Raw genomic sequence first — 23,063 nt, 5'->3', positions numbered from 1 at the left:
CCTTTGATCAGAGCCCTATACAGCGGGTCCTGGTCAAACGAAGTGCTCTATAAAGGGTATAGGGTGCCTTTTGGGACACTGACAAGGAGTGTCTCAGTCTTTGAGCATCAGTTTGCCAAGTCTCACAATACAGCAAAGGAAGGGTGGGTTTCTGTCTTCAAATGAAGGTAATATAATAAAGCAAATAGTTAGCAGTAATGATTGCATTTGCATGGAATTGTTTTAAATAATTGAGGAAAATAATTCTGGTGTATTGTCCCACGCCCAGTGTCATGCTATAGTTGTCCATGTCATTTTGGTGTTGTATTGTCCCACGCCTAGTGTCATTATGTAGTCATTCATGTCCTTTCGTATTTCACTCTATGGTCAGATGATGTGAATGAGCTTTCATTTGTGTCCATTTATAAGACGATAAGGCGGACACACTGTACATTTATTTGAACATTGAGTTTAGCTAAGGAGCAATATGAGACCAACATACAATGAAATCATAGGCAAATGTTTTTATTTTATTTAACCAGGTAAGATGCTATACAATTCTAAATATGCCTAATAAAACTTTTGTATTTAATGACAATTTACTTGAAAAATATTTAAATATAGTTTTGATAGGTGATGTGTGCTTGCTGTATCTGTGTTTTGTGCATAGAGTGTGTACTATATGTAATTATATGGTACTGTGTTCCTGAAAGAGAACTGAGCGGAGCATGTCAGAACTAGAGTTCCATGATCGCCATCATCCATGTGTTCCATAAATACTCTGGCCACAAGTGCAAGCTGAAGAAGGCAGAGCTCAAAGATCTTATCAATAATGAGATGAGTCACTTCATCATCGTGAGTCACTCTCAACTGTATCCCAAATGGCACCCTATTACCTATACAGTGCACTACTTTTGATCCGGGCCCTACGGGCTCATCCAATTCGATAAAGAGGAATCGTTTTTTAGCCTTCTGTATGAATAATAAATAAAAAAATACAATAAAGAATTACATTGAACAGCTGTAATGATTTAGATGACTATTCTATGATTATTAGATTATTACACTTTACTAAAAGCCTGCAGGTCTATGTGTTATTACTTGTTATAAACTTGTACAGGCCTATACAGGACATTTTTAACTAAAATAATCTGACAGATTAAGTTTTACTGTTGACTCTTATTGTCTCATTTATGAAAATACAGGAAAATCAGACTGAATGAGATATTTGCAGACCTGGACCAGAACAGAGACCTGGAGATTGACTTCCAAGAGTTCATCACGTTGATCGCCATGGTGACATCAGCATGCCACGAACTCTTAAGCCCAGATCACAACCATTAGTGGCACAATGTAAAGGCGTGACTGTGTTTCAGCAAAACACACATACAGTGTAACCCTCTCACAAGATGAAATGATGAAGCTACTTTGTTTACATGCCATTGAATTTCTTATGGTATAATAGTTGTATATATAAACATTTTACAAATCAATGACAATACATAGATGCCTACCTAACAATATGTGTTGTGAAATTACAGTACATTAACGATTTTGAGTTTTGGTCTTGCATTGTGGAGAGACATGAAATGACCACTTTGTGTTAGAATGGTACATCATCCAGGTATCTTCTTGGGCGGCAGCGTGGGGTGCCAGGTGCCCTCCCCAGAGAGTGATCGCTAGGAGAAAAAAAATACATAACATGACAACATGGGAAATAACCTGGAAAAATGAATTACATTGTCATCCTCTCATTGATATACGTTAATTAATATAGAAATATATATTTTTTGGCAATTTTTTCAATATATTGTTGAACATAATATACTCTGCGGGCATATCAAAGTTTCAGATTGGGATCTCTGCTACTATTAGAGTTACTGTATGATCCAATTTGTAAACATTACCAACAGAGTGAATGTAAAAATGGGCCATAACTTTAAAACTAGCAAAGAATAATTTGCCAAATCTAAAATGTTATATTTTCAATATTCATGTTTATCTTTTTCTATATTCATAAATAATATATAATATGTCTTATTGATATTAAAATACTACTCATATTACAGAGCAAGCGGTAAAACTTCATGTGACACCAACTTTTGCTTTGTAGCGCCTACAGAAAGGCCAAAAAAAATAAACAAATATTCTGACTTCAACTAATTATTTCTCAATTATCCTCTAAGATACAAATGTTAATTACAGTTGAAGTCAGAAGTTTACATGCACCCTACCTAAATATATTTAAAGACAGTTTTCACAATTCCTGACATTTAATCCTAGTAAAAATTCCCTGTTTTAGGTCAGTTAGGATCACCACTGTATTTTAAGAATGTGAAATGTCAGAATAATAGTAGAGAGAATTCTTTTTTTCAGCTTTATTTTCTTTCATCACATTCCCAGTGGGTCAGAAGTTTACATACACTCAATTAGTAGTTGGTAGCACTGCCTTTAAATTGTTTAACTTGGGTCAAACGTTTTGGGTCACCTTCCAGATGCTTCCCACAATAAGTTGGGTGAATTTTGGCCCATTCCTCCTGACAGAGCAGGTGTAACTGAGTCATGTTTGTGGGCCTCCTTGCTCACACACACTTTTTCAGTTATGCCCACACATTTTCTATAGGATTGAGGTCAGGGCTTTGTGATGGCCACTCCAATACCTTGACTTTGTCATCCTTAAGCCATTTTGCCACAACTTTGGATGTATGCTTGGGGTCATTGTCCATTGGAAGACCCATTTGCGACCAAGCTTTAATTTCCTGACTGTCTTGAGATGTTGCGTCAATATAGCCACGTAATTTTCATTTCCTCATGATGCCATCTATTTTGTGAAGTGCACCAGTCCCTCCTGCAGCAAAGCACCCCCACAACATGATGCTGCCATCCCCATGCTTCACGGTTGGGATGGTGTTCTTCGGCTTGCAAGCATCAACCTTTTTCCTCCAAACATAACGATGATCATTATGGCCAAACACTTCTATTCTACAGCTAAATAGTTCTCTATTTTTGTTTCATTAGACCAGAGGCCATTTCTCCAAAAAGTACGATCTTTGTCCCCATGTGCAGTTGCAAATTGTAGGTTTTGGAGCAGTGGCCTCTTCCTTGCTGAGCTGCCTTTCAGGTTATGTCTATATAGGACTCGTTTTTCTGTGGATACAGATACTTTTATACCTGTTTACTCCAGCATCTTCACAAGGTCCTTTGCTGTTGTTCTGGGATTGAGTTACACTTTTTGCACCAAAGTACGTTCATCTCTAGGAGACAGAACGCGTCTCCTTCCTGAGCAGTATGACGGCTGCTTGGTCCCATGGTGTTTATACTTACGTACTATTGTTTGTACAGACAAACGTGGTACATTCAGGCATTTGGAAATTCCTTGGATTTCCCCATGATGTCAAGCAAAGAGGCACTGGGTTTGAAGGTAGACCTTGAAATATATCCACAGATACACCTCCAATTGACTCAAATGTCAATTAGCCTATCAGAAGTTTCTAAACCCATGACATAATATTCAGGAAATGTTTAAACTGTTGAAAGGCACAGTCAAATTAGTTTATGTAAACTTCTGACCCACTGGAATTGTGATACAGTGAATTGTAAGGGAAATAATCTGTCTGTAAACAATTGTTGGAAAAATTACTTTTGTCATGCACAAAGTAGATGTCCTAATTGACTTGGCAAAACTATAGTTTGTTAACAAGAAATTTGTGGAGTGGTTGAAAAACGAGTTTTAATGACTCCAACTTAAGTGTAATGTAAACTTCCGACTTCAACTGTATATGTCAACATTCCATCTTCAAAATGACCATTTTATGGATTATATTTCAATGAAATTCCCCAAATCATGGTATTTTTTTAAATTCTAGCTTTGTGAGGAATCACCCAATATATACATAGTTTTATCATGTTGTTATACAATCCCTTTTAAAAATCTTTATATTGACTTCGTTGAACAATAGCGTTTGTCTCTGAATAATTTTTCAATGTGACCATAGCTTCACATGCTTTGTTAGTTTTATTTCCTGTTCCAACTTCAGACCCTCTCTCTCCAGGTGCAGGCTCCAAAACAATCCCATGGGCTCACAGCCCACATAGGAACTCCATTCAGACACATCTGTGGTCACTGTGAGAAGAGGGTTAGGGGAGGGAGAGAGAGAGCATAAATAGAGAGATGGGAGAGAGTGAGATAGTCTTAGACTAAATAATAATAGCTGTTCAGACAAAACAATCTGTCATCATATAAATATTATTGCTACTAATATATATTCTACTACTAATATAAAATAGGACAGGAGCTGTCAATTCACTAACAAAACAAACCTAGTAATAATTTCCAACATTAACAGTTTAGTTATTTTATTTATTTATTATTATTTATTTATTTTCCAGGAAACTGTAACACATTTTGATACTCTCTTCACTTTTATCTCTGTCTGTCAACAATCCCTAATGGGAAACCTACAGATTAAGTATTTTTGGTGGCTGGGACAGACGCCCGCAGCGTGAAAATACAGGGGGCTTGTTTGCGAGGACTGCAGGTTCCCGCACAGGCGTGTCATCTGACTGTCTAAGGGGAGTATTTATGGGTGAGGGAGCGGCCGACCTGTGATCCCCTGGCTCTTCGCCCAGTGCCTCAGGCCCCATGTGACTTGCTGGGGTTCCATCGTTTGTCATGCGACCCCATTGACCATCAGGGTTCTGAGTAGGTGCTGGCTCAGCAATACGAAGGTTAACCCTGTTACAACGGTACAGTGATCCATTCACGTCAACCAAGTAGGAGCGTGGTTTCACTTTCTGTACACAGGATCAGAGTCTCCAGAGGCCCGTTCTGTCCACTGAAGGTGGCTTCATTCACACCGTTTCACCCACCCTGAGCTCAGGTAAGTCTTTTGCTGATTTGTCGTAGATGAACTTGGAGACCTGTCTTCTGTGACGTAGCTTCACCAGCACGTCTGTCACTACACATGGCTCCAGAAGAGTGCTGGTTACTGGCCGGGCTGCTATCCATGCCTTCTGTCGGGGTATTGCGCCACTGCAGGATTGCTTTCCAGGCATCTTTGCCCTCTCTCAGAGCTTTTTTGCAGAGGTTCTTTGCGATTTTGACTGCGGACTCCGCCTTCCCATTAGCTTTTGGGTGTCGTGGTGATGAAGTGACGTGCTCAAATTCCATTCTGCAGCACATTTTCGGAACTCAACTCCGGAGAATTGGGGTCCATTGTCTGAAATGACCCTATCTGGCTGGCCATAGCGGGCAAACTGAGCCTTGCAGCGTTTGATCGTTGTCTCTGCTGAGAGGTCGGGGAGGAGGTCAATCTCCCAGAAGTCTGAGAAATTATCGACTACCAGCAGAAAGTCTTTGCCACTGTGCTGGAAGAGATCTAGACTTACTATCTGCCAGGGGCGCATTGGTAGCTCGTGGGACATCATCGTCTCTCTCTGTTGCTCAATGGCATATTCATTGCTGATTGTGCTTTTACCGACATAGTCTTTGATTTCACTCTGCATTACTGGCCAATACAGTGCGTCACGCGCTTAACAGGCCTCACCTCCTATGTGACATGAATGCACGCGCGCCAACACTCCTTCTCTATCTGGGTATAGTTCTGCTCTGTTGGGGTGAGTGCCCTAGAGGCGAATGCCACAGGCTGGCCCTCCTGCATGAGGCAACAGCCAAGTCCATACTGGCTTGAGTCCCTCTGAATCGTGACAGGTTTTGACACATCGTAGTATCGCAGTATTGGTGTCTGGGTGACCAGTTGTTTTATTTCCCTCACCGCTGCGTCATGATTTGGGAGCCAATGCCAGATGGTGTCCTTGTCCATGAGCCTCCTTAGTGGCTCACACACTTCAGAGACCTGCGGTAGGAACTTGGCCAGGTAGGTGACGAATCTGACAAAGCGCTGCACTCCCTTCACGTCAGATGGGTGGGACATTTCCAAGACAGCATTCACTTTTTCCGGATCCACCTTCAATCCGGTGGAGAAAAAGATGTGCCCATGAAAGCGGACCTCTGGCAATTTAAACTGAAGCTTTTTTATGCTTAGCCTTAGTTTGACCTGTCTGCATCTGACCATCAGGGCCAGCAGCTTGGCGTCATGGTCACATTCTGCCTCTTCATCACTGTCCCCACAGCCCACTACGAGGATGTCATCTGCTATGGGTTCCACTCCGCTGAGTCCCATCAACAGCTCATGCTGTTTCCGCTGATACACCTCTGGAGCCACGGAGACACCAAACGGAAGCTTCAACCACCTCTTCCTGCCCCAGGGTGTCCAAAGGGTTGTCATGTAGCTGCTGGGCTCGTTGAGCACTGTAGGAAGGCATCTCTGGCGTCCACGAGCGCGAAGACTCTGGCCTTTGGGAGCTTGTAAAGAACATCCTCCAACGTGGGCATAATGTAATGTGAACGTCGGAGAGCCCGGTTGAGGTGTTTAGGGTCAATGCATATCCGTAGCTTGTCTTGTTTCTTGACAATAACCATATTACTTATCCAGTCTGTAGGCTCGGTGACGGATATGTGGCCATCTGCTTCGTGTTTGTCAAGCTGAGCCTTTGTAGCTGCTTTCATGGCCACTGGTACATTGCGGGGTGCACACTGGACAGGCTGGATTGCTGCGTCCAACTCAAAGTGGACTTCGTTGGGAACTGACTCGACCGGTGCATTGAAGACATCATGGTAATTGCTTAGGAGTGTCTCCTTGCTCAGGGGGCCAGCCTGGACTTTGTCTATAATGTTAATATCAGCTGGAATGGTGAAGTTAATAAGCCCAAGGCGCTTGCATGTAGAACCTGACAGTAATGGCTGTTGACTAGCCTCAACTATTTCTAACTAAAGGGTGTGTTTCTGGCCACGTAAAACACACTGTCACAAACAGGCCTAAAGAGGTCATGAACTGGCCTGAATATAGTTTCAGCTTGGTGCTACTCTGTGTGAGTTTGTCTCTGGGCGCGAGCCTCCTTATATCTTTGAGGCTCATAACGTTACATGTGGCCCCTGAATCTAGCTGGCATTGCTGTGGTTTATTATTAAGTAGCAGAGTGACAAACCACTTTTGTCCTTTTGCCCTCGCTAGCATATACATCCTCTGTGCTGTCGTTCCCTTCATCTGTGTTTGTTTCCATGGAGTGCACTTTACCCTCCTTTCTCTTGCTTTTCATGCAGACCCTTGCAAAGTGATTAGCTGTACCACAGGATTTGCATATTTTTCCATAGGCTGGGCAGTGTTCTTTTCCTCGTCCATGAGAAATGCCACAATATCGGCATGTATTGGGGTTGTCTACAGCAGAGTTGGCTGTAGTATTAGCATTAGCTGTGGCAAAGGGGAATTTCTTTACTGGCTGCCTGAATATAGCATTGACATTGTCCATATGTTGCCTTTCTAGCTCCATGGACCTTATCAGTATATCAGTAAGATCTGCTGCACGGCATGTCTCCACTGCCAAGGCCAGCGTCAGGTCATGTTCTCTCAGCAAACGTTTGCGGGTGCCCTCATCAGTTATGCCAAGCACAATCTTATCTCTGATAAGTTCATCTCTTTAAAGCATCATAGTCACATGTAGCTGCCTTTTCCCTTAGCCTAGTGACAAAGCTGTCAATGGACTCCCGTCCTCCTGTTTGCAACGACCGAAAACATAACGCTCGTAGATGACGTTATTTGCAGGCTTAAAGTAATGTCCAAGAGCATCAAGAATAGCTGCAGCGTTACCTTGCTGTGCTGCTGCTAGGTTCAGGTTGTGTTTGTATACGTGTCGGCATTCAGTTCCCATTATAGTGCTCAAAGTGCAGCCACTACCTCATCGTCCTTTTCCAGACGTCCCGTTGCTAGCGCATAGTCCTCCCATTCACCTATAAATGTATCCCAGTTCGTGCTTCAATCACCGCTGAGCTTCATAACTGCGGGAGGGGGAATGTTCGCTGCCACGTCTAACCGGTGCTAACAACACTGAAGCTAACTACCAAACTCACTCTAGCTAAGGCCAATTCCGGCGAAGTTTTACTCAAATAAGCATTTTCTGTTTTTGTTTTTGTAAACCAGAACAGGTGGTGTTGGATCCTCTATTTTACATTATAGCCATTAGATATATATGATTAAATATCATCTGATGTTGGTTGTGCGAGGTGTCTGCATTTGTGCACTGGAGCATCATTATGAGATTAAACAACTGCTTGCTACTTGCCTGTTCGTGTGTGACAAGAACTGAGTAACATGGTGTGACCTGCATGTTGCAAAACTGTAGATAACAGCCCAGCAGATGCTTTGTCCTTGTGTTTGTATGTAACAATATTGAGCACATGGTGTGACTTGCTGTATCTTACTAAGTTGTGATAGGGAGGGGTGGTCATCCCGAGGTTTAACTGAGATGGAAAAATACAGAAGATGCAATGAGTTGGGGGGGGGCACATTCAGAGCAGGGTGTTGCGAGAACAAGCAGTCTTTTGTTAGATAACAGGAGCCAGGTGCGAGATAATGGTATGGAGCATGAGAACCTGGATGTTCTTCACAAGAAACAGTTACATCTATCAACAGAAGCGCCAAGAGGCGGGGACCCGCCTGAGCGCCTGCAATAGGCTGAGCAAGTTTAAACCATGCCCAGTCTCTACTGTGATAGGCCATCAGACAGGTTGGAACTGTCTATCACAGTATAAAGAATATTGTTTTACATACGTCTTGTCAGTTCTCTGTTCTGCCCTGCGTGGTATTACAGTGAGCCCGTATATACGAAAGTTGCATTTGCCATTTATTACTGAGCTAATAAAAAATACATTGTATAAAATCGGTGACTCAATGTTATATTTATCCTGATACCAGATTCGAATTTACGCAACTCTAACATGGTGACCACCGACGTGATCTGGTAGAAAGACAACACTGGAAATTGTCCGGCTTGGCCAGTACTGTCTTCAGACGGTGTGTCTCACAAATCCTGACCAGTCAACTAAAAGAGGTAAGCAGACACTTGTTGTGAAAAACTAATGTTCTGCACATTGGAGTTATCCAAATGTAGTTTTGTGAGACACCTGTTTGATGTAAGTTACTAAATTTAAACTATTATGATGTGTGAGATTGGAAAATAGTTGAGAAAGTAATATCTCCATTGGCAACTGCAATTTTATTATTGATCAACAATACTTAATGGTGCATTCTGTATGGGATGTACTAGTATGCCTGGCTGGTAGGTGGTAACAGAGAACACTTACAACATGTATGAATGGTGGGTAACGGGTGACCACCAAAGCTTGAATGGATAGTCTTTGACTACATGTATGATTCATTCTAGCTGATTATAAAAGTGTGACTGGATAGTCTGGGACTACATGTATGAGTGGTGGGTAACGAGTGACCACCAAAGTGCGAATGGAAAGCCATATGATGTGAATGTGATGTACTAGGCAGGGCCAAGTGTGAATGACGGATAATTAAATTGACTAATTGGACTTGAGACCGAGTTAGCCCTATGGAGAGGGTCTCTCTAAGGTCCTAACAAAGCATAGGTGTGTGTGAAGTACATCGGGGAGTAAAGTCGGCGCACTGACTACAAAGTTTGAGTGAGGCATTAAGTTGTACTAGAAACGTGATCCGGTTGACACGTTAGTCATATGAAGTGATTGTATTTTTTATTTTGTACATTTGGTATTGAAGTAAAGGTGATAATCCGGGGGACACTAGACTACTTAATACCCTAGGGGATCCACAGTGCATAATTGAGTTCTTACTTTAGACCTAATTGGGGGCCGATTTTAGCCGTATGGAAAGGGTACCACTTGGGTTTTAGTAAAGGCATAGGTTGTTGACAGTATTGTAGTGTACATAAAATGTCATTGGAAATAGAAAAGGTGTTGAAAACCCTGAAGTCCACTCTAGAATTGAAGGCAGAGAGGGTAAGGAGTGGAAGAGACGGGGGGAAAAGCTGTACAGAGAATGGACAGAAGGCAGGGCCATTGCGTCTCCCACTGGTCTGCTTGCTGGGGTGAATGAAGATTTGTGTGTGTATGGTGTAAATTGAAGCTTACTGGCGTGAATGAAGATTTGTGTGTGTATGGTGTAAATTGAAGCTTACTGGCGTGAATGAAGATTTGTGTGTGTATGGTGTAAATTGAAGCTTACTGGCGTGAATGAAGATTTGTGTGTGTATGGTGTAAATTGAAGCTTACTGGCGTGAATGAAGATTTGTGTGTGTGTGGTGTAAGTTGAAGCTTACTGGCGTGAATGAAGATTTGTGTGTGTGTGGTGTAAGTTGAAGCTTACTGGCGTGAATGAAGATTTGTGTGTGTATGGTGTAAGTTGAAGCTTACTGGCGTAAATTAAGATTTGTGAGACTCAAATCGTGTGCATGAAATACGCTTGATATTCAGTCAGGGACTAATATCGGTGTGAATGAGGTCGGGGACCAAGCGAGTGTGGTACATTAGGTATTTCAGTTGGAGCTGGTATCGGTGAGAATGTTGAAAAAGTCGCAGGCTTGCTGACGAGATGTTTGCACAGAGTTATATCATAGAATATTGAGGGGGTGTGCATGACTGTTGGAAAAAGTGTTAAACAGAACGTAAAATTCTGTGTGTAGATTTATATTATGAGGTTTGAACTATACTAATATGGTAGAATTACATAATCAACATCTGAACATACTTACGTTAAACATTAATTGAGCCACTGAGTAATAGATAAGATATACACTAGATACGGGGCGACGGGTGTGGTCGATGTAAGACGGGAGTGGTGTTCTAACCAAGTGCTGAGAAATAAGGTAGATTTATTTTGTTCTTTTAATTAATTTACACAAGTACTTCCCGGTTATTGATTTGGGTTTGATTGTTCAGATAACACCATTGAAATTAAACAGGAGGTTAAGGTATACTAACATTAGAATCTGTTTTCATTATGGGGAACAATGAAAGGCCCGCAGAGACAGTATACGTTTATCACAGTTGTGTGTGTGTCTAATGGCTGGGTATTTAAGAAGTATTTTGGGGAGACAATTTGGAGAAACACGGATAAAACATGAAACATCGAGACAAATTATTTGAGTTTGAGGGGATTATCATAATTATTAGGTTTTGTTTTTGTAGTAAACGTTTGGGTTAAGGGGATTTCCATGTTCCCAGAGACAAGATATCTTAAAGGGGTACACTCATATATGGATTATTTAGGAGTTTTAATTAAACAAGTGAATAACATACTGGGAATAGAGTCGTAATTAAAATACTAAGTCAAAGACGAGACAGTTACTAGATCAAAATTAATTCTAAAAAATAACGAAGAGACAATTACGATTTATGCCCATCGAAATGTTCTATGAGCTTTTCCCCTGATACGTAGACATCTGTAACAAGGGCAATTTTTTTTCTTTTTTTTTCTTGAGGAACTAGCAGATGTAAACGTGATGGTCAATTTTGGGGTCTGATTTAATTTAGGTAAACATTGTATTCTGGCGTGTTTAAGTAGGATTCTTCATTCCGGGATGGATGGAAGTTATCTAAAATAAGTAAATTAAAGGAGCCATGGGAGAATGCGACTGCATTTTTATTAAATATCTGGGATTAAATTACCGATTTCTTACACTGAGAAATGTACGACATTTGTGGCAGAGGGAAAAAGTAATACATTGGATAATAATGTTATTGGGTTAATTGTATCTAATGGTAGAATGTTCATTTAAGGAAACATACGTAGATGATGTTTAAAACTTATGATTAATGATTTGAGTCAAAGGGGAATTATCATTAGGTTTAGTTATGGTTCACTTTTGAGTTTCTGAATCGAAGTAGCATAGTGAATGTTAGGTAGGCGTGTTGTGTCTCACTTTCAGAAGTTTCCTGGGATTATAATCTTGGGGAGAATGGGGGAAGAGAGCGGCCATAAACGACCAAATTGAAAAAGGTCTGGAAGTTTTGATTATCCATTAAGGTTTGCAAATATATACACATAAAACAATTGTTAGAACTATTTGTTTTAGTGCAAAGGTATTTTAAAGAGGCACGCTCACATATGGAACTTTATGAGTTTTTTATTTTATGAGTTTTAATTATTACACAAGTGATTTTTATTTTATTTTAAGGATAAAGGGTTCTTTAATATGTCTAATGTGGTATGGAACACGAATGTAAGGGGATGGTGTAACCTTTGACCTGCTTTCATGACTCTCCCGGGTGGTCTGATCAGCCACAAGGGGGTGCCATTTGAATAATTAATTTGTGGTCATGGGTAATACTGTTTTAAAAAAATTTTTTTTTTTTAAGGTAAATTAATATATAATTAGTTTTTTTTTAAGGTAAATTAATTATAGTGGAGTTTAACTAACCCATATAAGGACTTTAGAAAGTGCCACCATAGACATGTTTTTTGAAAAAAATCCATGAGTTTAGATAAAGCCAAACAGTGAGACATTTAGATCAAATTTGGAAACATGAGAAAAAGAGCTACAGACAGATAGGGGGAAAAGGCAGACAGAAGAGCCCTCCCCCGCACTGCAGAGACCTTGAAGGTTGGAGAGCAGAGAGGAGAAGATTTAGAAGGGGCGCTCCTACAGGATAATGTCAGACCAGAAGGATAATATACTAATCTTACCTAAGTCATTATTTAGAGTAGGTAAGGTTGTTACCTGGGCAGAGCCAGGTATCAAAAGGGGGATGGGTAAATTGTGATCTAGGATAGGATGGGGCCTATTGGATAAGAAACTAAAGATATAATCAGATAAAACATATGATAAACTGTTTGTTAACCAAGCCTGTATGTCCAGGATTTTATGCATTACAGGTGAACTACAGGTGAAGTCACTCAATCCAGTCCCAGAGACTTGTTGGGGGGCCCATACCAAGGACTCCTGGTGACAGCTCGCTGAAAGAGCTACCCGGATTCATATCGCACAGCGGGAGGGTAAGACACACTGACACTGTCGAACAATAAACAGTGTTCGAGAGGAGAACTGGAATTAACAGAATTCCGGGGGCCATCTCTCGAATGAAGTAACCCTCCCTGTCCTGTCACCCCTGTTTTGTTCATAGAAGTGAAGATGTGTCTGGCTCTTGCTAAGTGATGTGTTCTCGGGGAAAGGGTGGGGCTTCACATGGAAGCTGTTCGTCTGAGCTGTCTTATCGTGGGTGACATATTCCTGATACAGCACGTCCTACTTGAGTATGCGGAGAGTGGTAATTTGACCCATGGTTTAGACGATGAGGATTTTGTTCCAAAATAAGCATAAGAGATCCCTAGATCTGGGTAGACAGGAAGTTAGAGTAGAGGTTAGGAAGGATCTCTCAATGGAGTTTTATGTAGACCAAAATGGAGTCTCTAACTACATGGCAGTCTAGGACACTGAGCCATTATGGGATATATCGGTGCAGGTTCCCATATTGATCGTGGACACAGGTCATAGCTCATTTGGAGAGAGAGGGCTATATGAATCCACTCACCCAGTATGGAAGGACAAAGTATACATTGATAACATTGGGGTTCCACGGACGTGGACTGGATTAATTATATTTATTATAATCAACAGCGCTTTAACAATTATACCAGAGATGCTATTAAAGGTTTTGCAGAACAGACTGAAGCAACCAGCCTGATGGCTTGGCAGAATAGAACTGCATTGGCTGAAAAGGGAGAAGTATGCGTGATTATCGGGACCATGTTTGTGCTTACATCCCAAATAACACAGCTCCGGACGAATCAGTGCCCGAAGCCTCAGCTGGTTTGACCACCCTGGCTCACGGTTTGGCAGAAAACTCTGGGGTGGATACTTCTCTGACTAATTGGGTTTGATGGTATGTTCAGAAAATGGGAAAAAATATTATGATCACTGTATTATGGGCTACATTCACCTGTGTGACTGTTTAGTTTTATGGGGCTGTTGTCTAATTCCCTGTGTATGAGGCTTTATTTCCAGGACTCTGGAGAAATCGATGGTGAGGTACCAGCGGATTCCAGGTTCTGACCCATGGAGTGCTGAATGCATGTCTACAGAACAAGTGGATGAAAATTATAAATTAAATTATATTAAATTGGGAGGGTGTCCGTATGGGGATTACATGATAATCAACTTGGGACAGTTCTGGGATTGGAGAAGAGGGTATCCTTATAGCATAGGGGATCCCACAAAGGTGGATAGGTTTTCCATGATATGGGGAAAATCTGGGAGCACTGTTGAACTTTGTAAAGGTGATGAAATCCTACTAACCATCAAAACTATTAAGCTCTCTGATGCAGGCACTTACACCCTCGGACTACAAAGGACCGGGACAGACACGATGGGTGTGTTTTCTATTAAGGTGCTGCCAAAACCAGAGGTCCCAGACGAACCAGCGCCAGACACACTCCTCTACCACCCCTGGACCGAACCTGCCACCACTGTGTTAAATCCCATTCAGGTAATTAATGTTAGAGACTATTCAGCTATTGATCAATTAGGCACTGAGACTGGTTTTGATGGTAGTGACAATTTGTGGCTGTCTTAAATGAGGTATACAGCTAAGACCCTGAAAAGAAAGGACTGCATGAGTTACATGAAACATTGGTTGTGCTAGACCTGTTCTGGCTACACACCCATTTGCTATAGGAGAAGGAGAGGGGTGGTTGTGTATTCTGAGAGGTTTTTACCAGATTCAGCCCAATTCAACTCTCTGTTCCTCTTTGAGCCTTGTGTTTCCTATAGTACCTCCTCATCGGGCCCCTTGGGGTGTTAAGGCATATGGGGGCAATTACAGTTGCATCACGGGTACAGGTAATGGCATTGATTATGGGAGATTGTCTGAAGCTGATTGCAGTAATAACATAACCATTAATGCCACTTGGCCAGTTACAGGCCTAAACCAAACTAGTGGTCTGGCTGATGTGTGGTGGATCTGTGGACCCAAAAGAGCGCTGAGACCCATTCTTAGAGGATACTGGCAAGGTACGTGTGCTCTGACCAGTTTGATAATTCCACTGACCATTGTTGATGTTACTGCTGAGTAGCTGTTGGGTTCTGTATCCAGGGGACCTGAAAACATTCCATCCCATGGGAGACAGACGTAGTGCTCCATGGACAGAGGATGTAGTTGACATACACACTAACCTGTTGGGAGTGCCAGTGGGGGTTCCTCATGAGTTTCAGGCCTTGGGTAGGAATGATGGACTCTGGCACTTGCTACCTATTATAGGTCCAGCCATAGTGGATGCAAGACAGACTGCATGGATTAATTATATCTACTATAATCAACAGCATTTTGTGAATTACTCCCGTGATGCACTCACTGGTCTGTCTGAACAGCTTGAGGCCACATCTAGGGTTGCCAGACTGAGTAGACTTGCTTTGGATATGCTTCTTGCCAGTCAGGGGGGTGTCTGCAAGATGTTCGGTGAACAATGTTGCACGTATATTCCTAATAACACCAGTCCAGATGGTAGTGTATCTAAGGCCCTTAGTGGGCTTGATGCACTATCTGCTGAGATGAGGACCATGGCGGGGGTGGAGGAGTCTGGACTGTTCTCTTGGTTGGGAGCCTGGTTTGATAAGTACACTGGTATGGTGGTTACTGGATTTCTGACCCTAATTCTTGTATTTTTGTTATTGATGTGTTGTGCTGCTTGCATCATACCGTGTTTTAAGAAGTCTGTTACAGATGTGGTGAAGGCTTCAGGCATGATGCCTTTGCTTGATGCTCCAGTTGGAGATGCTGATACTGAAGCATGCTTTCAGGGGAGGATGAGACTGACTGAGGATGACCCATGGTATGCTGTGGGTGAGGTAGTAGAATAAATATTACACCACCACAGTTCCTTGTTTTACATTTTTGTTTTATGATAAGTTTTCTTTCCAGTATGTTTGTTCTCCCTGTTGTGAAGGTTTGGAGTCCCTGGGTGGCATGGTGCCCACCTGGTGCAGGATAGGAGTAGCTGAGAGGACCAGATGGTTTATAATAATGCTTTGCTCTGCTTTACTCTGTTTTCCATGACCACAGTTTTATCCTACATCTCACATGTCAATAAACAGCAAAGTCTTATCCTGGTTTTGTCAAAAGGGGGAGACAAAAGCATATATCACTTTATTTTTATTTTTTCTTGGTTGATTTTTCTTTTCTGTAAAAAAATAAAAAAATGGAGCATGAGAACCTGGATGTTCTTCACAAGCAACAGTTACATCTATCAACAGAAGCGCCAAGAGGCGGGGACCCGCCTGAGCGCCTGCAATAGGCTGAGCAAGTTTAAACCACACCCAGTCTCTGTGATAGAAATTTCCAACCCGTCTGTTGGCCTATCACAGTATGAAGAATACTGTTTTACATACATCTTGTCAGTTCTCTGTTCTGCCCTGCGTGGTATTACAGTGAGCCCGTATATAAGAAAGTGTGCATTTGCAATTTACGACTTAGCTAATAAAAAATACATTGTATAAAATCAGTGACTCAATGTTATATTTATCCTGATACCAGATTCGAATTTACGCAACTCTAACAGTGGCTCTAACTTGCGGAAAGTATGGTTAGTTATCAGACTCTGACACCATGTTTGAATGTTAAATGATGAAACAGAGGCATAGTAACCAGTCTTGTTCAGTACATTGCAATCAATCTGGGTATCTCACAAGCACACCGGTAAAACACTGGAATTGCAGTAATTAACATTTACCAACAGATGTGCCATCTTACACCCATAAGAGTACCCTGTTTGAAAAGCGAAAATTGATAAGTTAAATATAGTCGATGTATTTTTCTTAATTGCGAACAGTGGTGGGCCATCAGGGTCAGCAAGGCCTTCTCTGCTGGCCTAAACATCATCAGAATATAATTTTTTTTTTAAATATATTTTCCCACAAATATGTATTAAATTATTCCCCAGAGTAAGAGTTACACTCTTTATTTCATAGCGTTCCTCTTGGTTGCACTGCTTCCAGCCCCAGGTTGAGATTTGGAGGGCTGGTCTTTATGTTAGATATTTTATCCAATCATATTCAGCTATCATGTGTTGCCAGGGGTCTAAAATCTGCCCTCAGGACTTCAGAATCAACAGTGCGGGCGCTTGTAGCTTAAAGTGAATGTTAAGTAAAATTTAGTGTCAACCAATCAGCTTTAGAGTTGGCTATTGTACGCCTGCTGGCTGGCTCCAGTGTAACACAGGAGCCAGCAAGCAGGCGTAGTGCCTGCACGTCTTTTGATTGGATTACCAATATTGAGAGGCAGGTCCTATATGGGCAGGTCTCAGAACTAGGAAACTGAAATTGATAAACAAATTAATTTGCGTACTACTAAGCTGTTTTTTCAACCCACAATGGCGGAAGGAGAGGATATAAATATAACGCCATTCTCAAGACAAACTTTTCAAGAAAAGTTAGACATTGTCAGGAGAGGTAGACGCCGACGCTACAAAGCCGACGCTACAAAGACAGGCTCCGAGAAGCACTGCAAACTGTACTGCTGGGAATGCCTATTATTTGCAAGTGATTGATTTGGTGTTTGGAGCCACACTGGCTTTGCAAACCTGAGTTGTCTAACCAAGGCAGCAACGAGACACCAAAGTACAGCTGGGCACTTACAAACAATGGTGTTTTTGAAAACTTTTGGGGACACCCGAGTGGATCTACAGCTCAACGAACAAGCACGCAGGGCAACGAAGCTGCACAATGAAAAGGTATTGTACTCTTCCCCTGCAATTCTCTGAATAAAAATGTCAATTTCAAGGTGACGCAACGCCTGGTTATACTGCGTTTCTGTCTAAATGTATAGTGTATAGAGCCATGGCATCATAATGATGGTAATAAGAGGTGGATTAATTCGGGTGGGACTGTGTAGGACTTCACTGAAGGCCCAGGCCCCAGAACCACGGCACGCTACTGATTGCGAAGCTACACCACCCACCCTGAAAAATAAACCCCCTATTTTAATATCCAAATGGATCTTGTCACCTTACCGTAGCAGCCTAGTATTAAAATAATGTGAGGTCACAGTCTATTCCTGACAAGATTCCCCCCCCAGAATGTGTTAGTTTTCTTCCAGGCCTAAAAAATGGTCTCCTGATGTGATTTAAGCATTGACAATGACCCAGAACATCCAATGTCATTGTTTATCTATGAACAAATGTAATATTGACAGTGAAAAACAAACTAAATCTAAAACCAGGATTTATTTTACTGAGAAAACATAGTTTGGGATAATATCAAACAGAAGAATTTGGGAGAAAAAACAAACACTTTATAGGCCCCCCTTTAGAGTTTATTAACCATTATTTTACCAGGTATATTGACATAGTGCTCTAGTTTCTTGTACACTAAGGATCCAGAGAAGGGTTACAGGGAAGAGAAGAACGTGCCTATTTGAAAGGTAGAAAAAAATGAGTAGCGAGTGAGCTACTTTCATTTTCATGTAGAAAAGGTTGTAGACCCCTGGAATAGCCTGTAATGCATATGTGCAGTGATGAATAGGATTAGTAACAGCTGTAATTCTTACCACCTAATCTTGTAATGGGATTATGCTGAGACTGATTGTCACTTTAAAATGTATGTACAAAAAACATTGATTTCAAAGTTTAACAAACCATACAACTCTATGCACAGTGACTACTTTGAACAATTTACACAGTAAATAAACAAAAACATTTACTGGAAAAACTGCAGATGCAAAGTTTGATAAACATTTTATCTGCACAGTTCCTCCTGGAAATGTGTTTTTGTACAATTTTCAGTGGAAATTGTTAAAAGTGGTCCTTATGCACAGAGTTGTATGGTTTGTTAAACTTTGACATCAATGGTTTTTGTATGGTATACATTTTAAAATTAAACATCTGAATCTCGGCGTAAAGTCTTTACCATGGGATTGCCCACTTGCCTGAGAGAGAAGTGAGCAAAGCATTAAGGGACTGGTAATTATTTAAGAACATTTATATGGCATTGTATTTTATACCTACCTCCTATTTTTGCACGGCTGTTGGCAAAGTCTTGACTGCTTGCAAATTTTTCTTGGTTGTCCACCTGGCCAGGCAAACTTGCAGGGCCCATTCAATGAAGAATGGGCCCTGCAAAAAAAAAAAGTTTCAGAAGAATGAACTACAATACTGCAACTTGTAAAGGCCTTAAAACAAAATCGTAACACCAGACGTATTAATTTCGGCACCCAAAATCAGTGAAATAACATTTTTATTATAGATGTTCATTCATTTTCAAAAAACCGGATATTCCTTCCCATTCCAGATACATTATTTTATTTTGAATTGAACGTGTAAGAGGTTAATCACTTCCGGGTCAAATTTAGTGGCGTTGTTTTCACATTTCTGTTATTCGTCATCAGCTCCACGTTATCTGGTAGATTTATCGTGGCATTTCATGTGTTGTACTTTTGGATATCTCACTACCAAACACTCCGATTCGATATTGATTATCAGCAAAAGTAGGCTACAGTTTGTAAACTCAATAACAATCACTGCTGCTAACAAGTTAATAGCTAGCTAAAGTTACCAGCTAGGTAGCTATGTCACCAAGCAGTTGTTGACATAGCTCGCTAGCTACCAAGCTAATCCAATTAGCCAAACAGCTAATGTCGGCCAGCTATCAAACATTTAAGGTAGCTAGATTTTTTTCAAAAGAGGACATGTAAAACACGAGTTTGGTTGTAACGTTAGCTAATTGGCTAAATTAAATTAGCTATGTCACATAGCTAGACAACTACTGTAACAAGTAGGCCTAGCAAAGTTGTTAGATATCTAGCCAGCTAACTATCTTGAATAATGCGTGTAACAGAACAGCTTATAGCTAACGTTAGGTTATAATGTACTAACTCAACTATAATGGACATTGAAATGTCTACAATTTCATTTCAGGTTTTGATTCACTGACACTCCCTACTTTTCAGCTGTTCGGCGGTCCCTGTGTTCCCTCCTAAAGCTTTGGAATGGGCAGTCATTTCCGCAGTTACATCTGGGACCCGGTCCTCATTTTGTCTCAGATTGTGTTGATGCAATGCATCTACTACAGCTTCCTGGGTTTGTGGCTGGCTGTTGTGGACAGTCTTGTACAAACCAACAGATCACTGGACCAGATCTTCAGTTATGAGGTGAGTCTTTGAAATGTTTTCTACATTTTCCTAATTTTTGTCTGTTGAGTTGACAGTAGACTGATTCACAACATGGCTCTATGCATGCAGGTTCTTGGATTTGCAACAATGCAGGGCAGACTCTCAATGATGGCGTTCATCTTGAACTCACTTACCTGGTAAGTTAATGGGCTGACTTCGAGTGCTGCATGTTCCCTCAACATTTTGGTATGAAGAAGTCTAGTCATATACCATTGATGAAAGGCTGGTTTGTTATGAGGTCAATAATCTTTGATGCTTTATAGTAGATGACAATCTTAACATTTTGTAAACTTAGCCTAACTACGAGCTGTGAATCAAAAACTATCATAACATTTACACACCAACCTGTTTTGTGGCATGTTGTCTTTCATCGTACATCTGTCTCGCTGTTTCGTCAGTGCCCTGGGCCTGTTGTTCTTTATCCGCCGAGGGAAGCAGTGTCTGGACTTCACTATCACCGTGCACTTCTTCCACATGATAGGCTGTTGGCTCTACAATGCCCACCTCCCGGCGGCCCTGTCCTGGTGGCTGGTCAACGTGGCCTGCATGGCTCTGATGGCCGTGATTGGAGAGTACCTATGCATGCGGACTGAGCTCAGGGCCATCCCAGTCAACAGTGGACCTAAGTCTAACCTTTGACTGCTGACCACCTGACCTGACCCCACTCTGTGACTCTGGCTCATTCCCTGTGAATTGTTCACTGACAGTATTCTGCCCAGTATGATGTAGGGTATGACATTTGTGCCCAAAGACTTGGTTGGACTGGGATGTCAGCTGCTATAACGCAGTAGTTGGATCTAGAGACAGAGATGCTCCAAGTTGGAACATTGCACACCTCTCAATAGATTCAAGGACTTGGAAATTAACTGAAATGGTGCTGGTTGCTGTATTTATTTGTAAACATGTACTACCTGTCTCACAGTGAATGCTAACTTTTTCCTCGACCCACTAAGATATCACTTGCTTTGAGACAGTTCGAAGCAGAGTTTAGTTTGTCCTACAAAGAGCTTAATGGTTTCATGATTTGATTAAATAATGATGACATCACATGATTGTGGCAAAATTATTGTCATGTGCATGTTTTCGGTTATGTCCTTTCCAGTTGAGAAAAATAAAAATGATAAAAAACTAGTCATACATGTAAACAACAGATCACCACGTATGGAATTATATTTTATTTCTCATTGTAGTTTGTGAGCTTGAGGGGTGAAAGGAATCAGCAATGCTCATCCATACGTCAACATTATGAAGTTAACATGACGACGCTATAGGAGCAGCAAGTATCTGATAATCATCCCTTAGCATGATCATAGTGTTGTGTGTGTACAAGATGCGATGCTGTGGAGAGCAGATGGCTCTTCTGGGGATGGTCTGTCAGCCACCAGCTGTGTTCTGACAAGATGCTGTCACTGTGTGTGTGCCTGACTGTGTGCTCGATGGTGCAGTGACTGCCATCTATTGTCAAATTATACGTAAACCTATTTTAGTAAGCATGCTTAGTACTCCTGGTTCTCTGCTGATTTTTAATGCACTTTCTCTTTCCTTCTCATATCGTATTATTTGTCAAAATGATTTTCAGACTATGTCTGAAATTTACACATTTTTATATCATTCTGAACTTTGTGTGACATTAGAGGTTTTACTTGAATTGCAGTAGAAATCTGGACTATGCAGTGAGATCTTTTACACCTCACCTGTTAATGTTTTTTCCGCTGGCATTACTGCTGTGGTTTTTATATAACTAAGGTATTGAACTCTTGATAATAAGTGGAACCATTTGGTGTCTTAAGACCAAATCTTTTTATTTTGGTTTATAGTCACCACAAAGAGTGCTTTTCTTCACATCACATATTTGACTCATACAATGGGGCAAAAAAAGTATTTAGTCAGCCACCAATTGCACCAGGCTGGGAAGACTGAATCTGCAATAGGTAAGCAACTTGGTTTGAAGAAATCAACTGTGGGAGTAATTATTAGGAAATGGAAGACATACAAGACCACTGATACTCTCCCTCGATCTGGGGCTCCACGCAAGATCTCACCGCGTGGGGTCAAAATGATCACAAGAACGGTGAGCAAAAATCCCAGAACCACACGGGGGGACCTAGTGAATGACCTGCAGAGAGCTGGGACCAAAGTAACAAAGCCTACCATCAGTAACACACTACACCGCCAGGGACTCAAATCCTGCAGTGCCAGACGTGTCCCCCTGCTTAAACCAGTACATGTCCAGGCCCGTCTGAAGTTTGCTCAAGAGCATTTGGATGATCCAGAAGAAGATTGGGAGAATGTCATAAGGTCAGATGAAACCAAAATATAACTTTTCGGTAAAAACTCAACTTGTCGTGTTTGGAGGACAAAGAATGCTGAGTTGCATCCAAAGAACACCATACCTACTGTGAAGCATGGGGGTGGAAACATCATATGCTTTGGGGCTGTTTTTCTGCAAAGGGACCAGGACGATTAATTTGTGTAAAGGAAATAATGAATGGGGCCATGTATCGTGAGATTTTGAGTGAAAACCTCCTTCCATCAGCAAGGGCATTGAAGATGAAACATGGCTGGGTCTTTCAGCATGACAATTATCCCAAACACACCGCCCGGGCAACAAAGGAGTGGCTTCGTAAGAAGCATTTCAAGGTCCTGGAGTGGCCTAGCCAGTCTCCAGATCTCAACCCCATAGAAAATCTTTGGAGGGAGTTGAAAGTCCGTGTTGCCCAGCAACAGCCCCAAAACATCACTGCTCTAGAGGAGATCTGCATGGATTAATGGGCCAAAATACCAGCAACGGTGTGTGAAGACTTACACAAAACATTTGACCTCTGTCATTGCCAACAAAGGGTATATAACAAAGTATTGAGATAAACTTTTGTTATTGACCAAATACTTATTTTCCACCATAATTTGCAAATGAATTCATTAAAAATCCTACAATGTGATTTTCTGGATGATTTTCTCATTTTGTCTGTCATAGTTGAAGTGTACCTATGATGAAAATTAAAGGCCTCATCTTTTTAAGTGGGAGAACTTGCACAATTGGTGTCTG

At 41.3% G+C, this 23,063-nt stretch overlaps 2 protein-coding genes and 1 long non-coding RNA gene across 3 annotated transcripts; 2 read left to right on the top strand and 1 right to left on the bottom strand.

Annotated features, from left to right (window-relative positions):
* Window positions 1–634: 634 nt before the first annotated feature.
* On the top strand, window positions 635–1,371 carry LOC135541796 (protein S100-B-like). The gene is made up of 2 exons (XM_064968187.1): window positions 635–851; window positions 1,194–1,371. The coding sequence occupies exons 1-2, from the start codon at window positions 727–729 to the stop codon at window positions 1,321–1,323; spliced, it is 255 nt and encodes an 84-aa protein (XP_064824259.1). The 5' UTR covers window positions 635–726; the 3' UTR covers window positions 1,324–1,371.
* On the bottom strand, window positions 1,370–19,877 carry LOC135541797 (uncharacterized). The gene is made up of 4 exons (XR_010455997.1): window positions 19,789–19,877; window positions 18,855–18,962; window positions 15,554–15,691; window positions 1,370–4,102 (listed from the first exon to the last, which is right to left on the bottom strand). It is a non-coding gene; the product is annotated as an uncharacterized LOC135541797 (long non-coding RNA).
* Window positions 19,835–21,064, top strand: LOC135541795 (protein SYS1 homolog). The gene is made up of 3 exons (XM_064968186.1): window positions 19,835–19,996; window positions 20,087–20,154; window positions 20,416–21,064. The coding sequence occupies exons 1-3, from the start codon at window positions 19,835–19,837 to the stop codon at window positions 20,654–20,656; spliced, it is 471 nt and encodes a 156-aa protein (XP_064824258.1). The 3' UTR covers window positions 20,657–21,064.
* Window positions 21,065–23,063: the final 1,999 nt, after the last annotated feature.

This window comes from Oncorhynchus masou, chromosome 6 (assembly GCF_036934945.1).
Source record: "Oncorhynchus masou masou isolate Uvic2021 chromosome 6, UVic_Omas_1.1, whole genome shotgun sequence".
NCBI lineage: Eukaryota > Metazoa > Chordata > Actinopteri > Salmoniformes > Salmonidae > Oncorhynchus > Oncorhynchus masou.
Note: the sequence above shows the minus strand (reverse complement) of the source record. Positions and strands in the feature narration are given on the sequence as shown.

Coding starts and splice junctions, on each gene's coding strand:
- LOC135541795 (XM_064968186.1), top strand. CDS start 19,835: ATGGGCAGTCATTTCCGCAGTTACATCTGGGACCCGGTCCTCATTTTG. Junction 19,997..20,086: donor ACCAGATCTTCAGTTATGAG/GTGAGTCTTTGA, acceptor CTATGCATGCAG/GTTCTTGGATTTGCAACAAT. Junction 20,155..20,415: donor ATCTTGAACTCACTTACCTG/GTAAGTTAATGG, acceptor CTGTTTCGTCAG/TGCCCTGGGCCTGTTGTTCT.
- LOC135541796 (XM_064968187.1), top strand. CDS start 727: ATGATCGCCATCATCCATGTGTTCCATAAATACTCTGGCCACAAGTGC. Junction 852..1,193: donor ATCGTGAGTCACTCTCAACT/GTATCCCAAATG, acceptor CAGGAAAATCAG/ACTGAATGAGATATTTGCAG.